At 44.5% G+C, this 14,550-nt stretch overlaps 1 protein-coding gene across 2 annotated transcripts in view; it reads right to left on the bottom strand.

Moving 5' to 3' along the window:
- Positions 1-14,550, bottom strand: part of MROH1 (maestro heat like repeat family member 1) — a 2,204,128-nt gene that overhangs the window by 1,576,562 nt on the left and 613,016 nt on the right. For both annotated transcript variants that reach the window (XM_086966435.1, XM_086966436.1), the window contains exon 11: positions 1,898-2,011. In XM_086966435.1, the coding sequence (XP_086822561.1) occupies positions 1,898-2,011 (114 nt within the window). The remainder of the gene's footprint in view (positions 1-1,897; positions 2,012-14,550) is intronic.

Below are 14,550 nucleotides of genomic sequence, written 5' to 3'. Positions count from 1 at the left end.
TGTAAACATCCAGAGCCAACACTGGATGACAGGAGTATGCAAAGCATGTGATCTCTTCTGCAAAAGTTACTTAACATCTCAGTCAGGTATATGACCACCCAGTTGGAAACAATGAGTGGTAAAAAAGATCATATAAAGCCTACCCTTGATCACCGACAAGTGGCAAACTATAGACAAATTTCCCTGCTACTCAAAATGGGTAAGGTTCTGGAAATCCATGTTTAAACACCTCTCTGCTTTCTTGAAACACAATACTGTGCCACACCACCATACAAAACTGGATTTCAGTCAGGTCACAGCACAGACGCAGTACTGTTAGCGGTCTTCGAGGATCTTAAAATGAACCTGCACCATGAAGGTACCGCTGTCAGGAGCAACACTATGCTGGTTATTGTCTTTCCTGGATCACGGAACATTTCAGATCTAGGACAAGCCATTTTATTCAGATACTTTTCCCCTTAAACGTGAAGTGCCTCAGGGTTCTTCTCTTAATCTTTAGGTCAGTCCTTTAGCAAGGGTTGTTCAATCTTATGTTCTCTCAATCATATCATATGCAGATGGTGCTCAAATCATTATCTCCTTAACTCAGGATAATCACTACAACAGTGACTAGTTAAAACCCTGTCTGAAAAAGGTTGAGGCCTGGATGGCGCTATTCTGTCAAAACATCGATGGAGACAAAATGGAGCTGTTGGTGGTCAGTAATAATAATATTAACAGTGGGTCAACCATTTGCTGGCCTGAATCTCTAGGTACTGGGCCCCAGCAGAAGACCGTAATTAAGAACCTGGGCATCTGCATAGATGAGAACTTAACTTTAGAGACCCAAGTTTGTAAACTAGTATTATCCTTTTATGGTATTATGAGAACACTAGGAAGGTATTAGACCTCTTACCACCTCCCAATCGGCGGATAGTGGTACCAACATTGATTCTACTGTCTTGACTATGGAAACTCAATGCATCATGGCTATCCGCAACATGTGTTGAAAAGAATAAAGGTGGTCAGAACACAGCAGTGCGGCTGCTGCATAAGAAAGCTAAGCATCAATTTGCATCTGGTTTACTGGCTCCTCTGCATTAGCTCACAGTCAAATAATTCATTTTGAGACCTTATGTATTGGTCATAGACTATATCATAAAAAAGGCCATCAAATACTTCATTCAATGATGCAACCCTAATATGCCTACGAGATCACTGAGATCATCCTCAGAATTAGCTGGAATATCAGGTGTGTGGAAAGTAAGATGTGGAGGTAGATCCTACTCTCTTTCCTAGTAGCAAAAATGTAGAGTGATATGCCCATTAGGTTAAGATGGAGGATGAAAGTTTAGGAAATTACTAAAAACGAGGCTCTTTGGTAAGTTGGACTTAATAAGCACCGAGTTGGGTGTTCAGCACTGAGGGGCCTTTGAAGGGTAACCATGTACAATGTAAGCATGAATGAAGTGAAATGAAATCCTACTCTAATGCATACTGTACTTTTCTTAACAATATGTAGCATTTCCTATGTTAATATCAGCACAATGATCTGTACACTAAGCAGCACCAACACCTAACCTGGTGTGTTTGATAATCAGACATTCATCACAAAAATCCAGCACCGTTTGCTGGCATGCCACGTTACTCCTGCAGTTGGGCAGGCCATCAGCAAGGACTGAAGTAACAGAAGATGGGCTCAACAGCATAAGGATGTGGCGACAATAAGAGTCGTGTTCCCCCGGATACAGTTGCTAGGTTTTTTAATTTTTATTTTATGTTATAATTAGGTGTCTAAAAAAAAGCAATCATTGGTAATCTAGCAATCTAGGTGAACATCCAACTCTAGCACACAAATCTATGATTCGTAGTCTCATATTTATATCCCACCAGGGACAGTAGATTCTTGCTTACTTACAGGCAGAGTTTATGATCTGCTTCATGATGACTAGAGTGCCCAATCGCATCTTCTCATTATGGTTCTCAAGTTTTGGCAGTATATAGGAGAGCAACCTATCTGGAAATGAGCAGGCTGCAAAGAAAGAAAATAAAATCAGAAACATCCTTTAAATGTGAAAATGAATGTTGGAAAAGGAAGCATCAACCTAATGCGCCAGGTGGCTATTAAAATAATGTAAACAATTTTACTGAGTGTGGATAGTCACAAGTTCCTGTTTCACTTCTTTGCAATTGTACTGAAATTAAACTTTATTACATGCAATTGTATTTCTTCTTCATCAGAATTCCTGCCCATGAAGCTTCCCCAGTCAGTGGTTGTCTGAAGAAAGCTCACAACATACTCATTTTAATTTGGCTTCTACAGTGATGGCATTAACATCTTCAGACAGACTGCTTTGGAGTCAGGATCACCACTCCAGGCTTCAAGTACAGATCTGTCATCCGAGTTGGTCTCTGTTGGTGCCTGAAGTACTGCAGTCTAGTCACTAAAACTGCCTATAGAACGTATAAAGATATTTCTAACAGGAATACCACTGTCCATGTGAGATACTGCAGACAGGAGTTTAATGGTTCAAATTGTGAACCTATTATAGTCTTGTTATCTAGATCCCAAGAAGGTGTTCCATAAATGCCTTTGTGATTGAAGTTTTATATATAGATTGGGACACACTATTTTGTAAGCAAGCTGGCACAGACACTAAATGTACTCTTATAGGTAAGCCATGCCTGACATTTTTAATAATATGACAAAAGCTATAATATTCGGAATCAATGCAGTAAGGGGGTTCCTCCTACATAACAAGCCACGATAATAGGGTGATATTGCTCCTTGGAGAAAAGAGAGATATTTCTCAGGAAGATGTAAGAGGCCAACATCTAATATTTAATGTGCCAAATCTTCAAAGTGATATAGTTGGGATTCAAGTTCAATGGATGACAACCTTGCTGACTAAGTAAATCTGCCAAACTAGGAATGCGTAAAGATGTACAGATATCTCAAATGGGACGTGAATCACTTATTGAGGATAGGCATATGAAACATTTTACAGACTACATTCGATAACACTGGAAGGAAATGGGTGAGGGATGAAGGCTAAGCATATACAACATTTCTGACCGATCTATCAACAGTATATGCTCACTGAAAGCCTCAATGATTGGAGAAGGAATTTTGGGTGGGATTGGAAAAAGGCATTTAAAAACAAAATGTTTTTATTAAGCATGTAGTGTTGCAAGGATTCTGCACATACACAGAACTATGCACAGGAAACCAAGACCTGGGTGTGTAGTGGTGTACCAGAAAACCCACCTAGGTGCCCAGAACCCCAATCGGAATAGCTATAGTGTCTCGTTCGTTCTCCATACTACAGCAAAGCTACCAATGATTAGACATCCTAGAACACGTCACTCCCTCGCTCTCAGGAATCGCAGGAAGAAGAACACTCTTTCGTTCCAACACTCTTACTTGTCCACAACGTGAGTAAACAGACACAATATAGTTTAAAATGTTTATTTTAACGAATGTGCTCTATAATGCAGTACACAAGCAAATACTAGCAGCAAAATGCATAAGAACAATATAATCAGCATGGTTACAATTCCATAGAGCAAAAAAGGGGAAATCATATTATAATTACTGTGGAAACAGGACTACAGCACTTACCACCCTCACCATGCTATAAGCTAGTTTATTATAATTATAGAAGACCTCTAGGCTTTGCAGGGGGACCCCCATACCTCCAAGTTTAGATGCAAGGAATTGCATCTCAGGATAAAGACAGCTCTTCGTTAGAATGAATCTCTTCAAGGGCCTTTTCATGCATGAACTGCCATATTAAAAGCACTCTACTTTCAGTAGTGAAGCTGTGTTCGATGTTGTGTGTATGGGTGTGGGACGGATCAAAGTGAATCAACAGCATACATTGTTTTTCGACCTTGAACACGCTGTGCAGACACGTAGTACAGTGTACAGCTAAATGTGTGAAAAGCAGACAGTTCTCATGAGAGAATTCACCAGCAGTCTATCCACAAGAATAAAGCCATGTAGTAACGCGTGCAAAAGCGGCAAGATGGCTGCCAAGCAAAATACTAACTAATGCTAACTTAGTAATGTCTGCAGTTAATTCCATGACCTCACTACAGTAGATGGTCAGTAGCACATTACAAATGTACATAACACTCTATCTTATACAGAATCTAAGTAGCTATAGCTTGTTGTGTCCATCAGTGAGTTCCCATCAAAAACTTTAACATTCTTCTGGCCATAAGTACATTAGCGTTGGTTTTTTACACATCGTATGTCTAATTACAATACTTACCATCTGTGTCATCATTGCATCCTTTCAAATACCTCTGTGTTCTACCCATCTGCTCCATAGTTCACCCCATATCCCAGGGCATCCTTGGCTTCAATTTACTACCTTCCCGGCTGTGCTGCACCAGTCGAGGTCACTCTACCAATTTGTAACCCTTGGAGGTTTGCGTTGCTCCCCATACCCTAGCTTTATTTCTTTTAGCTATTATAGATGCTATCATAAGCCATAGTTTGGTGTATTTTTGCCACATGATTTCTCCTGTAATGCATAATATATGCCATGTAGCATCTAGTGGGACTGTCTGTCCTGTTACTGTGGACATTACCCGCATGATCTTGCTCAAGTATGCCTGCATCAGGAGGCAGTCGCATAATGTATGAAAGAATGTGCCTATTCCGTCACATCTCCGCAGACATTTGTTCGAGTCGCTCCTACCCATACGGTAAAGTCGTGTCCTGGTTGTGTAGGACCTGTGTAGGATTCATAGTTGTAGGAGGCAGAACCGTGCTCTCACAGCCACATCACGGGGGCCCTGTAGAGCCTCCGCCTAATTGTCATCCTCTAGGATCCCTATCTCCCTTTCTCATGTCTCTTGGAGAGTTCCCAGTGGGTCCGGGCCATTGTTCATAATCCTTTTGTGTATGAGGGAGATTGGCTTTTCCAATATTGAGTCTATTAGCACTCTATCCTCAAGCGGTGAGTACTCAGGTATTTGGTCTCCTAGTGTGATGTGTGTTTTAAGGGCATGTTTCAGCTGTATGTAGCGGAACTGTTCAGTATTAGTCATTACCCAGTAGCAACCACTGGCGGAAGCCTCACAGTCCACCCACCTCTCTTAGGAGATCACTGCTCCACAGAGGAGTGCATTCCGTCCGCCGGCCTTCCTAACCCAGGAATTTAGTTCCCTCCCTCCAAGTTTGTACCGTGGTTTGTGTGTGTTTTGTTATATGTTCTCTAGTTTCTTGCAGTATAATGCTTCCAAGTACCCATTCCGACCCTTCGCCTAATGATCAACCCTGTATGCGGGTTCTTCCCTTCACGCAAACGCCCTCATTGAGTGTGACCAACTGTGCGGCCCAGTCTAATGTCTAGAACCGCTAAGCCTCCCTCATACACTCCTTGTTGTAGTTTGTGGAGCATTATTCTGGAGTTTCCCCCGCCCCACAGTAGTTGGCTCAATTGTGAGTCTATCTTGCAAAAGAAGTCTAGGGGTATCCTGTATGGGGTGTTCTGGAGCCCATATGGCAGGCGCGGGGAGCATCATAATTTTAGAGATGGCCAACCTCCGCATTAGTGAAAGTGGTAACTTTCTCCAATGTGAAACATCCCTTCTTAATCTATGTAGCTGCTGGGGTAATGGATTATCATCTAGGAATTCTGTCTCGGTTTGAGAAATCACCATCCCTAGGTATTTAAAGTTGTCTTTCCCACTGGTCGGTAGAATTGGCGTATCTCCGGACAAGACAAACACTGGGGATTTATCCCAGTTTATCCGATAACCGGAGTAACTGCCAAACAGTTGGAATATATGGAGTATGCGGTTGATTGTGGAACAAGGATTTGTGACGTACAGAATTATGTCGTCGGCATACATTGAGATTTTTTCCTCCCATCCCCCACACACAGAAATACCCCTTATAAACCGATCTCCCCTGACCCATGCCTCCAGAGGTTGCAGCACTATGGCAAAGAGCATGGAAGAGAGTTACCTTATGCAGCGTCACTTGTTTGGACACTACTCTATTCACTCACTCTTGATAGGGGCTTGCATGCAGCAATTGAACCCAGGTACAAAATGTGAGGTCCAGGCCAAAGCGCGTCAGGGTTGCAAATAGGTATTGCCATTCTATGCTGTCAAATGCCATATGAGTGCCCAAAGACAGCAGTACGGTGCCCTCTTCCAGTTCACCCTTACAGGTATGCAGCCCTCCATAAAGGCGTTGTAAATTTAGTCTAGTGCTTCAATGGGGCACAAATCAGAATTGATCCGAATGAATGATGGTGGTTATTATCCTGGTAAGGCTGGTCGCTAGAATTTTGGCCAGGATCTTGGCTTCAGTGTTTAAGAGCGAGATCGGTCTGTAGGAGGTACATTCCTCCTGGGGTTTGCCTTGTTTAGGAATGACCACTATCATAGCTCGCTGCTGATCCTACGGCAAGCTACCACGTTCCAATGACTCCCTGAACATGCCCAACATAAGTGGGACCACCAGTGCTGCAGTGACTTTGTGGAAAGAAGCATTTTTAAGTGTGAGTGCTGTGAATCTCCTAGCATGCAAACGGTCAGAGCTTATTTGATAACAAAAGAAATAATTTTGTAGTAAGTGGCTTACAGTTCCAGCTAACAATGTAGGTATTTGCAATCATCTGGAAGCATGCGCACTTGGAAAAAAGCATACTTGAGATCCATCACAGTGATGTAGTCACCCTACTGCAACCGTGCAATGACCTTTCGGGGGAGTAGTTCTTTTTAAATGATTTGAAGTCATATAGCGGTTGAGAAGTTGAAAGTGTATGAAATAAGTTTTGGGGGAGGATAAGAAAATAGAACCAAATACACCCCCTTGTGCCATTTCTGTAGGTGGCAGATCCTTGATCACATCCTTCGAAAGCAAAGGAAGCAATTTCTTCTAGTAGGTGTGGATGATCTTTCATTAGCCTGTCTCTTTTTCATGGTTGATCTAGGGGCAATCTGATGTTTTCTGATTACCCCATATGGGTGTTGTGTGATCACTGCAATGTGTACTGAGTCACTGCCTCTTCTTGAAGGTTCACTCATTCTGGATCTTGAGTTACCATAAAATATATCTCTTGAATATGTTGAGGCTGCTTGAATTGCTGCTGCTGGTTAACGTGGTATGTCTTATGATAGTAAAAGGGCTGCCTTGAAACGGAGCTTGGAGCAGCAGTGTGACCTCAGCAATGCAAAGGGAGATGTAGTTCCAATACCCCCAGAGAATAAGCAGTCTCTGTATGCTAATAGAACTTTCAAGCAAGGGACCAAGAGAGGTTCCCCTCGAATAGCACAGTTATGAGATGCTACTGAATCTTAGGGTGAATGTCGACTATCTAATGCTTTGTACATCTGCAGAATGATATGCTGGTAGTGACTCATCTACTTGACATGCATGCTGTACCTAATGCACAACAAAATAACAGCACTTGTATTGGTTTCGCCCTCTTGGAAAAATTACAAAGTTATTTTTCAACGAGTCTTGGGAAGATGTTCTAGCAGTTCTCAAATCTCTTCACAATTAGGCATTAGCGATATATCTTTGGACTGCCACTCCAACCACTCCTCTCAATTCTGCTAAATTAATCTTTTTTGCTATCAGTGGGCAGGCCCTCTACCTACCTCAGCATAAATTGTGTTTTAGTTGCAGGTGTTCACAAATCCAATATCATACATCCTGGTACATGCATGTAGTCTTGTAGTGGAGCTTGTAGTAATTGTTTATTTCAGAAAATTACCTTCCTTAAAAAAATACTAAAGGTAGTAAGCATTGCAGGAGTTGCGTAGGTGTTTTGTGGTGTTACCATTGCAGCTGTGGTTCCCGCAGCGTTATTGGAGGCCCCCTTCTCTTGCCGCAGCTTCTCTCCGCCGGTGCCCGATATCAGTGGACAGAGCCCCGGTCGGAGCTGAGGGTTTGTGAGGGAGCTGCGCAGGTGCCTTGTGGCTGCTGCAGCCATCATTGGAAGGCACTTGTTTTGGAGGATCAGCTGCGGAGGTAATATAAGGCAAGCCACGCTCAGTAGTGCAGTGGGGGCAGCCTTAAGGGCTTGACTCGGGTCAATTGTCTGAAACAGCAGCCACCGGCAGCCCACCAGTTTACAGGCCCCTGTAAATGGGAACCCTATGATGTTTTTCCACCTTTCTAATCTTTGCATTTGTGTAAAGTTAGCTCTGGGTAATGCAAAAGGAGGATCATATACATCTTTTCTTTTGGTAAATGTTTACAAACATCTTGGGAGGCCTTTTGACTCTTTAGTGGAGTCTATATTCTCTTTTGTATGTCACATTAGAATTTCAGAAGACTGTATATTGATATTTATGGTGGAAGATTCCAATGCTAAAATCTCGAAATGCACCTCCCTGACTGTTCGGATGAGGTGTGGAATATCCCCGAGGCAAATTTACCTGGTAATATCAGATCAAGTAGGCGAGGTCTACGCTTTCTGGATTAGTTGAGATCCAGTGAACGCATTGTGTTAAATGGCAGGTTCCCTGAGGATTCTCCAGTCTCCTTCACTTTTAACTCCTCTTGAGGGCAATCATAAATTGATTATATGTTGGTATTTTACCAAATGTTCGGTGTTTGTTCCCAATTCGAGATATTGAGGGGGGATTCACGTGATTACAGCATTCTTACAGTGGTCATTGATTTACAGCTTAAGGTGCTTGAGTCCTTGAATTACAGAAATAACACAATTGTTCACAATAGAACAAACAGTTGTACATTTTGGTCAAATAGCATGCTGAATTTGGCCGGTCAGGTTAAAACAGAGTTTAGGCCCCTCATCCGAGAACCCTTCAGCCTAGTTTGACAAAACAGCTGACCCTCTTTCAATCATGTGAGAGTAAGAAAATAATTATCAGTGTTAAACCCTTGCTGGTTACTCCCTAGGTGAATTGTTATTTCAATTCACTAGTAAGGGAACATTTTAAGCTGCTGTCACTAGTGAGGCAAAGGGAACTGAACAAGTTGAAGCGGGTGGGAACAAGGTTGAAGATGTCTGAAAGAAGAAGGACCTGAAATAGATTAAGTTGAGAGAAGTTCCGCTTGTTAGCGATTCAAGCAAATACTGGTCCTTAATAGCTGAACACAGGGATTGTCTAATTAAGACTGAGCATTCGTGCGTCCTCTAACCTTAGAGGGGGACCCTCTGGGCGCAGCGGTATTAATCTCATGTGCGATTTTTAAAGTTCAAAATTATGTATCCAAATTTTGAAAACAAGAAGGTTGAATGTTGAATATCAATTTTTATTCATGAAAAAATATCCTTGTGTTTAAATAAAGTTTAAATAGAATTTGCTTGTTATCTATGACCACTCTAATTGAACCATGAACCTGCCATTTTGGCATTCACGGTCTTCCCTCATCACACTTGATTTTCTGTGCCTACCTCTCCTATCTCTCATTGTTTCCCCCTTCTTTCGCCAGCCTTGTTCTTCATTGACTTTATCTTCCATAAGTAATTCACGGGCCTTCACTTGTTACACTAACCCACCACAACATGGTCCCCATGTTCCTTTGACACCCGCGAGTGGTTCAGTGCTTCCACGTAACCGCAAGTCCTCCCTCACTTTCCATGATCTGTAATTTACACCGACGCCGGCTTCACGGCTCGACTCAACACTGAACACTGTGAACACGCCGTTAAGACGCGTAAACCTACCGGAAGGTAAGAATCCGGTGCTCAAGCGGTGTATTTTTGTAAATTATGAGTCAAAAGCTATCTTCACTTATCTGCAAGGCGTAATTGTTCGTTCACCCAAAATGCTTTGCTCACTGATAACTCGTTCTGCACTTTTTATACAGCTTGACGTTTTTTAACCCACTGGAAGGTAAGAATCTGGTGTTCAAGAGGTGAATTTTTGAAATGAGTTAAAGGCTTTCTTCGTTTACCTGCATGGAACAACTGTTGGTTCACCCACAATTCTAAGCTCACTGATAACTTTTGCACTGTCGTTTTGCACTCTCTAAATAGCTTGACGTTTTTTAAGGAACTGCAGAACCGGACTCACAACCAAAGGTGTAGTCGTTTATTAATTCTCACTGGCCTCTATGTTTTTAAACCACGGTTCACATTCACAGTTACACTTGTTGCTACGATACGCGCATTTTTTTCCACAAATTTTGATTTCTCACTACCGCTCACCCAGTTACGGCACGTATAGATCTTTCATTTAATAATAATATTAAACACATTTGTAAAGCGCCTGGTTACACTGGGCCAGTGTGTCCCCGCACTAAGGTACCAGCTAACTCAGCAACAACAGGGCACCTAGAACTAAATTTATATGGCCGGGAACAAATGGGTCTTCAGTCCTTTCCGAAAAATAGACTCCTTCCCTCCAGCCGGAGACTCTGAGGAAGTGTTTTCCATAACTGCGCAGCCAGATAGCGGAAGGAGCGGCCACCCATCCTAGCTCTCTTGATGATGGGCACACACACCTTTCCTGTCCCACTAGATCCTAAATGTCTGATCGGTGCGTAAGGAATTAATAGATCATGCAAGTACGAGGGCCCCTTCCTTTGTATAATCTGGTGACTAACACACAGGGCCTTAAACTGTACTCTCTCCCTAATTGGAAGACAATGTAGGGAGGCCAGAGCTCTTTTAGCAGATGCTCTCTTTGGAAGCATGAGAACTAATCTTGCGGCTGCATTCTGGATACACTGCAGTCTCTGCATACATTTAGCAGTTGAACACAGGTACAAAAGGTTACCATAATCCAGGCGTGAGGTCACTAAAGCATGCACCATAGTCTTCATCGATGCAGTGGGTAAAGCATCTAGAGTTTTCCGTAGACTCCATAAAATTCCAAAACAGGCGCCTGCCACCCGCCTGGTATGGTAGTCAAAGAAAAGCTTGTTATCCACCCATACCCCGAGGTTCTTGGCTTGTTCACAAGGCGTGGTGGTAGGACCCAAAGTCTGGGGCCACCATGCTGACGACCACACTGATGGAGCCCTCCCTATCACCAGCACCTCTGTCTTGCTTCCATTCAATTTCAGGCAATTACTTGCCATTCACAGAGCGAGTTCTTGAAGGCAGGACACACAATTGACGGCAGCTCTATCATGTGACTGGGTAAGGGAGACCACCAGTGGAGTGTCGTCCGCATAGGACAGAGCTTTAAGACGTGATTAATAGCAAGGTCAAAGACACAAACTATGTGTAGGGCACGTTGCACGTTTTCTGGAACTTTGATGCACACGTAAATACTGTGCCAGTATCATTAAGAATTAGTTGCATTATTCAGGACGTGGTCCCTCATTTTAGTTTATTGTTTTTGTTTCTATTTAGATTTCCCCTGACTAAGGGCCTTTATGTGCCCGAAATGCATTGGGGATAAAGAAAAATAATCTGATCGTTATCAGAAGATGATTCAAACTTTATTTAAACACAAGGATATTTTTTCATGAATAAAAATTGATATTCAACATTCAACCTTCTTGTTTCAAAATTTGAATACATAATTTAAATCACACATGCGATCAATACCGCTGCACCCAGAGGGTCGCCCTCTAAGGTTAGAGGACGCACGAATGGTCATATTGAATGGGACACTCTGTGGTCTAGAGAGTGAAACCTCCGTGGCTCGCGACAAACTTCAAATCCACTGTAACCAACAGCTTGTGCACAGTCAAACTCCTTTTCTGAATTAAGACTGAGGTCATGCTAATATCCGACACAGAGTGGACCAGATATATCTCACAGCTATACGCAACTAATTCCAGCTGCTTTTTTTGTTGGAGTTGAATGGTGAGTCTCCTTTATTGAGCGTATATGGTTCTCTGTGTTGGGAGATAGTTTAATTAAGGGCGCAAGGTACTCTGGGGTAATGGGTCGGGATAAATTTCCAATATCTCGTATCAAACAAAAGGCTTCAGTATGAGCTGAAACTATTCGCGAAGAGTATTCTTCTTTACCTTCAGAATTGGGTATTTGGTAATAATCTCGTTACTGTGGTGCTGGCTGTTTTTCGTGAACACTGTTACTCTAGATAATATTACGGCCCTCCAAACACTAATTGAAAAGGGTAAGGGTATGGCCTTGTATTCTGTTTTTATCGACTTCTCTACAGTGTTCGACAGGGTTGACCATGGGGCGCTGAGGAGGAAACTGGCTGCACTGGTTAAGTTAACTGTTGCTGTGCACTTATCATCTTGGACACAGGTACTGATGGGAGGGTACCAGGGTCTGTCTAGAAAAGTAGACACAAAATGGCTTAAAGCAAGTTGCCTACTTGTGCCCCTTCTCTTTTCCCTTTACATCCAAGACTTACCAAGCAGAGTGGGACTTTGTAAGAGGGATCCTCCTAAATTGTGAACAATGAGTGTTGGTTGTCTCCTTTACGGTGATAATGTTGTTCTGTTAGACTTCCCCATATAGATCTACAGAGGCGTCTTTCAGAGCTGGGATAGTAAGCTGATGAGCATTTTTTTTAAATAAACATCTTGAAAAGCAAAGTTAAGGTTTTTAAGTTTCGAGGCTGCAGGGACAGGTAGGATGTGTACTCGTCTTTGGGGAATGATAAGCTGGAAGTGGTGAAGTTGTACCGATATCTAGGTAGAATGTTTTCTAGTAACTGCCTAAACAAGTGTTGTAAGCAAAGGCGTTTAGCATATGTTTGGGGGATACACAAAATAAAAATCTGGCCTTCATTGAGTTACGCCTTTAAAGTAATGGAAGAGTGGTATTGGTCCTTCTTTGAGAAGGCTGAAGGGCACATCTGATACCAAATTTGTAATTTGAATCTTCCTGCAGTGCCATTGGCAGTTCGGCTTGAATTTGGGATCCTTTCCACAAATGTATTTGCCAGGGCAGCTGTTTTAAGGAGGGGCAGAACTTATTGAATAGTTACTCGAGTATACCATCCGGTCTGCATTAAAACATGAAATTTTGTATCGCATGAGGGGAAGTAGTGCAGTCTTTTAAAATTATATGAAAGTTATGGATATATTTGAAATTGCTCAGAGTGGGGTGGCATCTCTGCCAAAGCTTATTGTGAAAAAATCTGATTAAAATATCAATTTAGAGGGGTTGTGGCCAAGATGGTGACCTGAGCAGACTCAGGATCGCATGGCTCCCCGGCCCTGATATCCGTTGTGGCCCATAAATTGCTCATAACCCCCTCAAAATCACGAGCACCTGCCTCCCTAAGCTGTAGAGGCAGCTGCCCCGACCTGGTCCGGCGAAGCGATTGTGTTCAGACTCCTGGGACGCCTTCTGCTGCACTGCGGAGCCGACTGGAGTCGGAACGAAATGGCTGCCTGAAAGGGAGACACGGACCCGGGCAGTAGCTACAGGGAGATCCCGGAGGCCGGCAGATGAGTAAAGGTGGCGGAGACCGGGACCAGGCTCCGGAGCGGTGCACCACAGCACTCTCAACGGAGGGTGTGAGCAGCAACACAGGAGGCGACCTCTGCCGGGGTGGGCGCCCGGACGGCAAGCGCGAAAATAGAGGCCCCCGTCCCGGGGCCTACCCAGAGCAGACACGCTGTGACCCACCGGGGCTCCTGTGAGACGGGCGGGCAGCAGCGCGGCACCCCCCCCCGGCACCCCCAGCAGCAGGATATTGCAGATTATTGCGGGATCGCACCAGCGGGACAGCATGTAAGATGAGACCCCAGTGAAGGAGGAAGCTGGGCGCTGACGACCACCGCGGCGGGCAACGCGAAAATCGAGTCCCGTGGTCTGGGGCCCTTACCTGACAGCTCAGTGAGCCCAGAGAGCGGAGGCCGCAGTACACCCCCTGACACCCGAGAGACGGGATAGCGCGTGCCCACCCCCTCCTCCCCCCCCCTCCCAACGGCAGTGGCAGACATCTGCGGGGATCGAGGGGGCCTCCCTTATTATCACGTAGTTCAGATTATAAAGAAACTAGATTGCCGAACAGGCGCCAACACTGGGGTTGGTAAACCAGACAAACCCCCACCCAGCACCTCCGGCGCCTCATGATCACGCCAAAGAGTGGACCACACAACTGGGGGCACCTGGAGCGCAGACCTGTGAACGGGGCCCACACAAGTAAAGAGCCGGTGTAGAGTTTCCAGGGGGTGTACCTGACCCACTGTCGACGGAAGACGGCTGGAACAGTTCTGGGCCACAACAGAACCCTGGGTCTGAGGTGAGAGGCAGCGAGTCCGGTCAGCAGCGAAGGGGGTCGGCACCACGGCAGCGCGCAGATTGAGTCCCCGACGTTGGGGTTAGAGCGGCCCGCTTCTCGGTGGCATAGATTCTAGAGCGGTATAGAAGAGCAGGGCAGGAGGACGGCGTAGCCATCAATCCGACCAACCCAAAGCCTCTGCACGCAGCAGGTTCCGCGTAGTACCAGCCGGGCGAGGATAACTCACCGCAGTCAGCGATCTGCCACCGAGGGGGACAACACGGGGAACATCCTCAGCCCAAACAGAGTGCCTACAGCCCAGAGAGCCCTGGCCAGAGCAGATCAGCTAACGTGTGGACGTTCTCTTTCCTGGAGGTCTTCGGCTCATGCAGGCCCCAAAGATCTAGGCACTGGACACAACATGGCCAACTCAAACCGAAGGGGCGGCGCACCATCCCC

This window comes from Lissotriton vulgaris, chromosome 4_1 (assembly GCF_964263255.1).
Source record: "Lissotriton vulgaris chromosome 4_1, aLisVul1.2, whole genome shotgun sequence".
Lineage (NCBI taxonomy): Eukaryota > Metazoa > Chordata > Amphibia > Caudata > Salamandridae > Lissotriton > Lissotriton vulgaris.
Note: the sequence above shows the minus strand (reverse complement) of the source record. Positions and strands in the feature narration are given on the sequence as shown.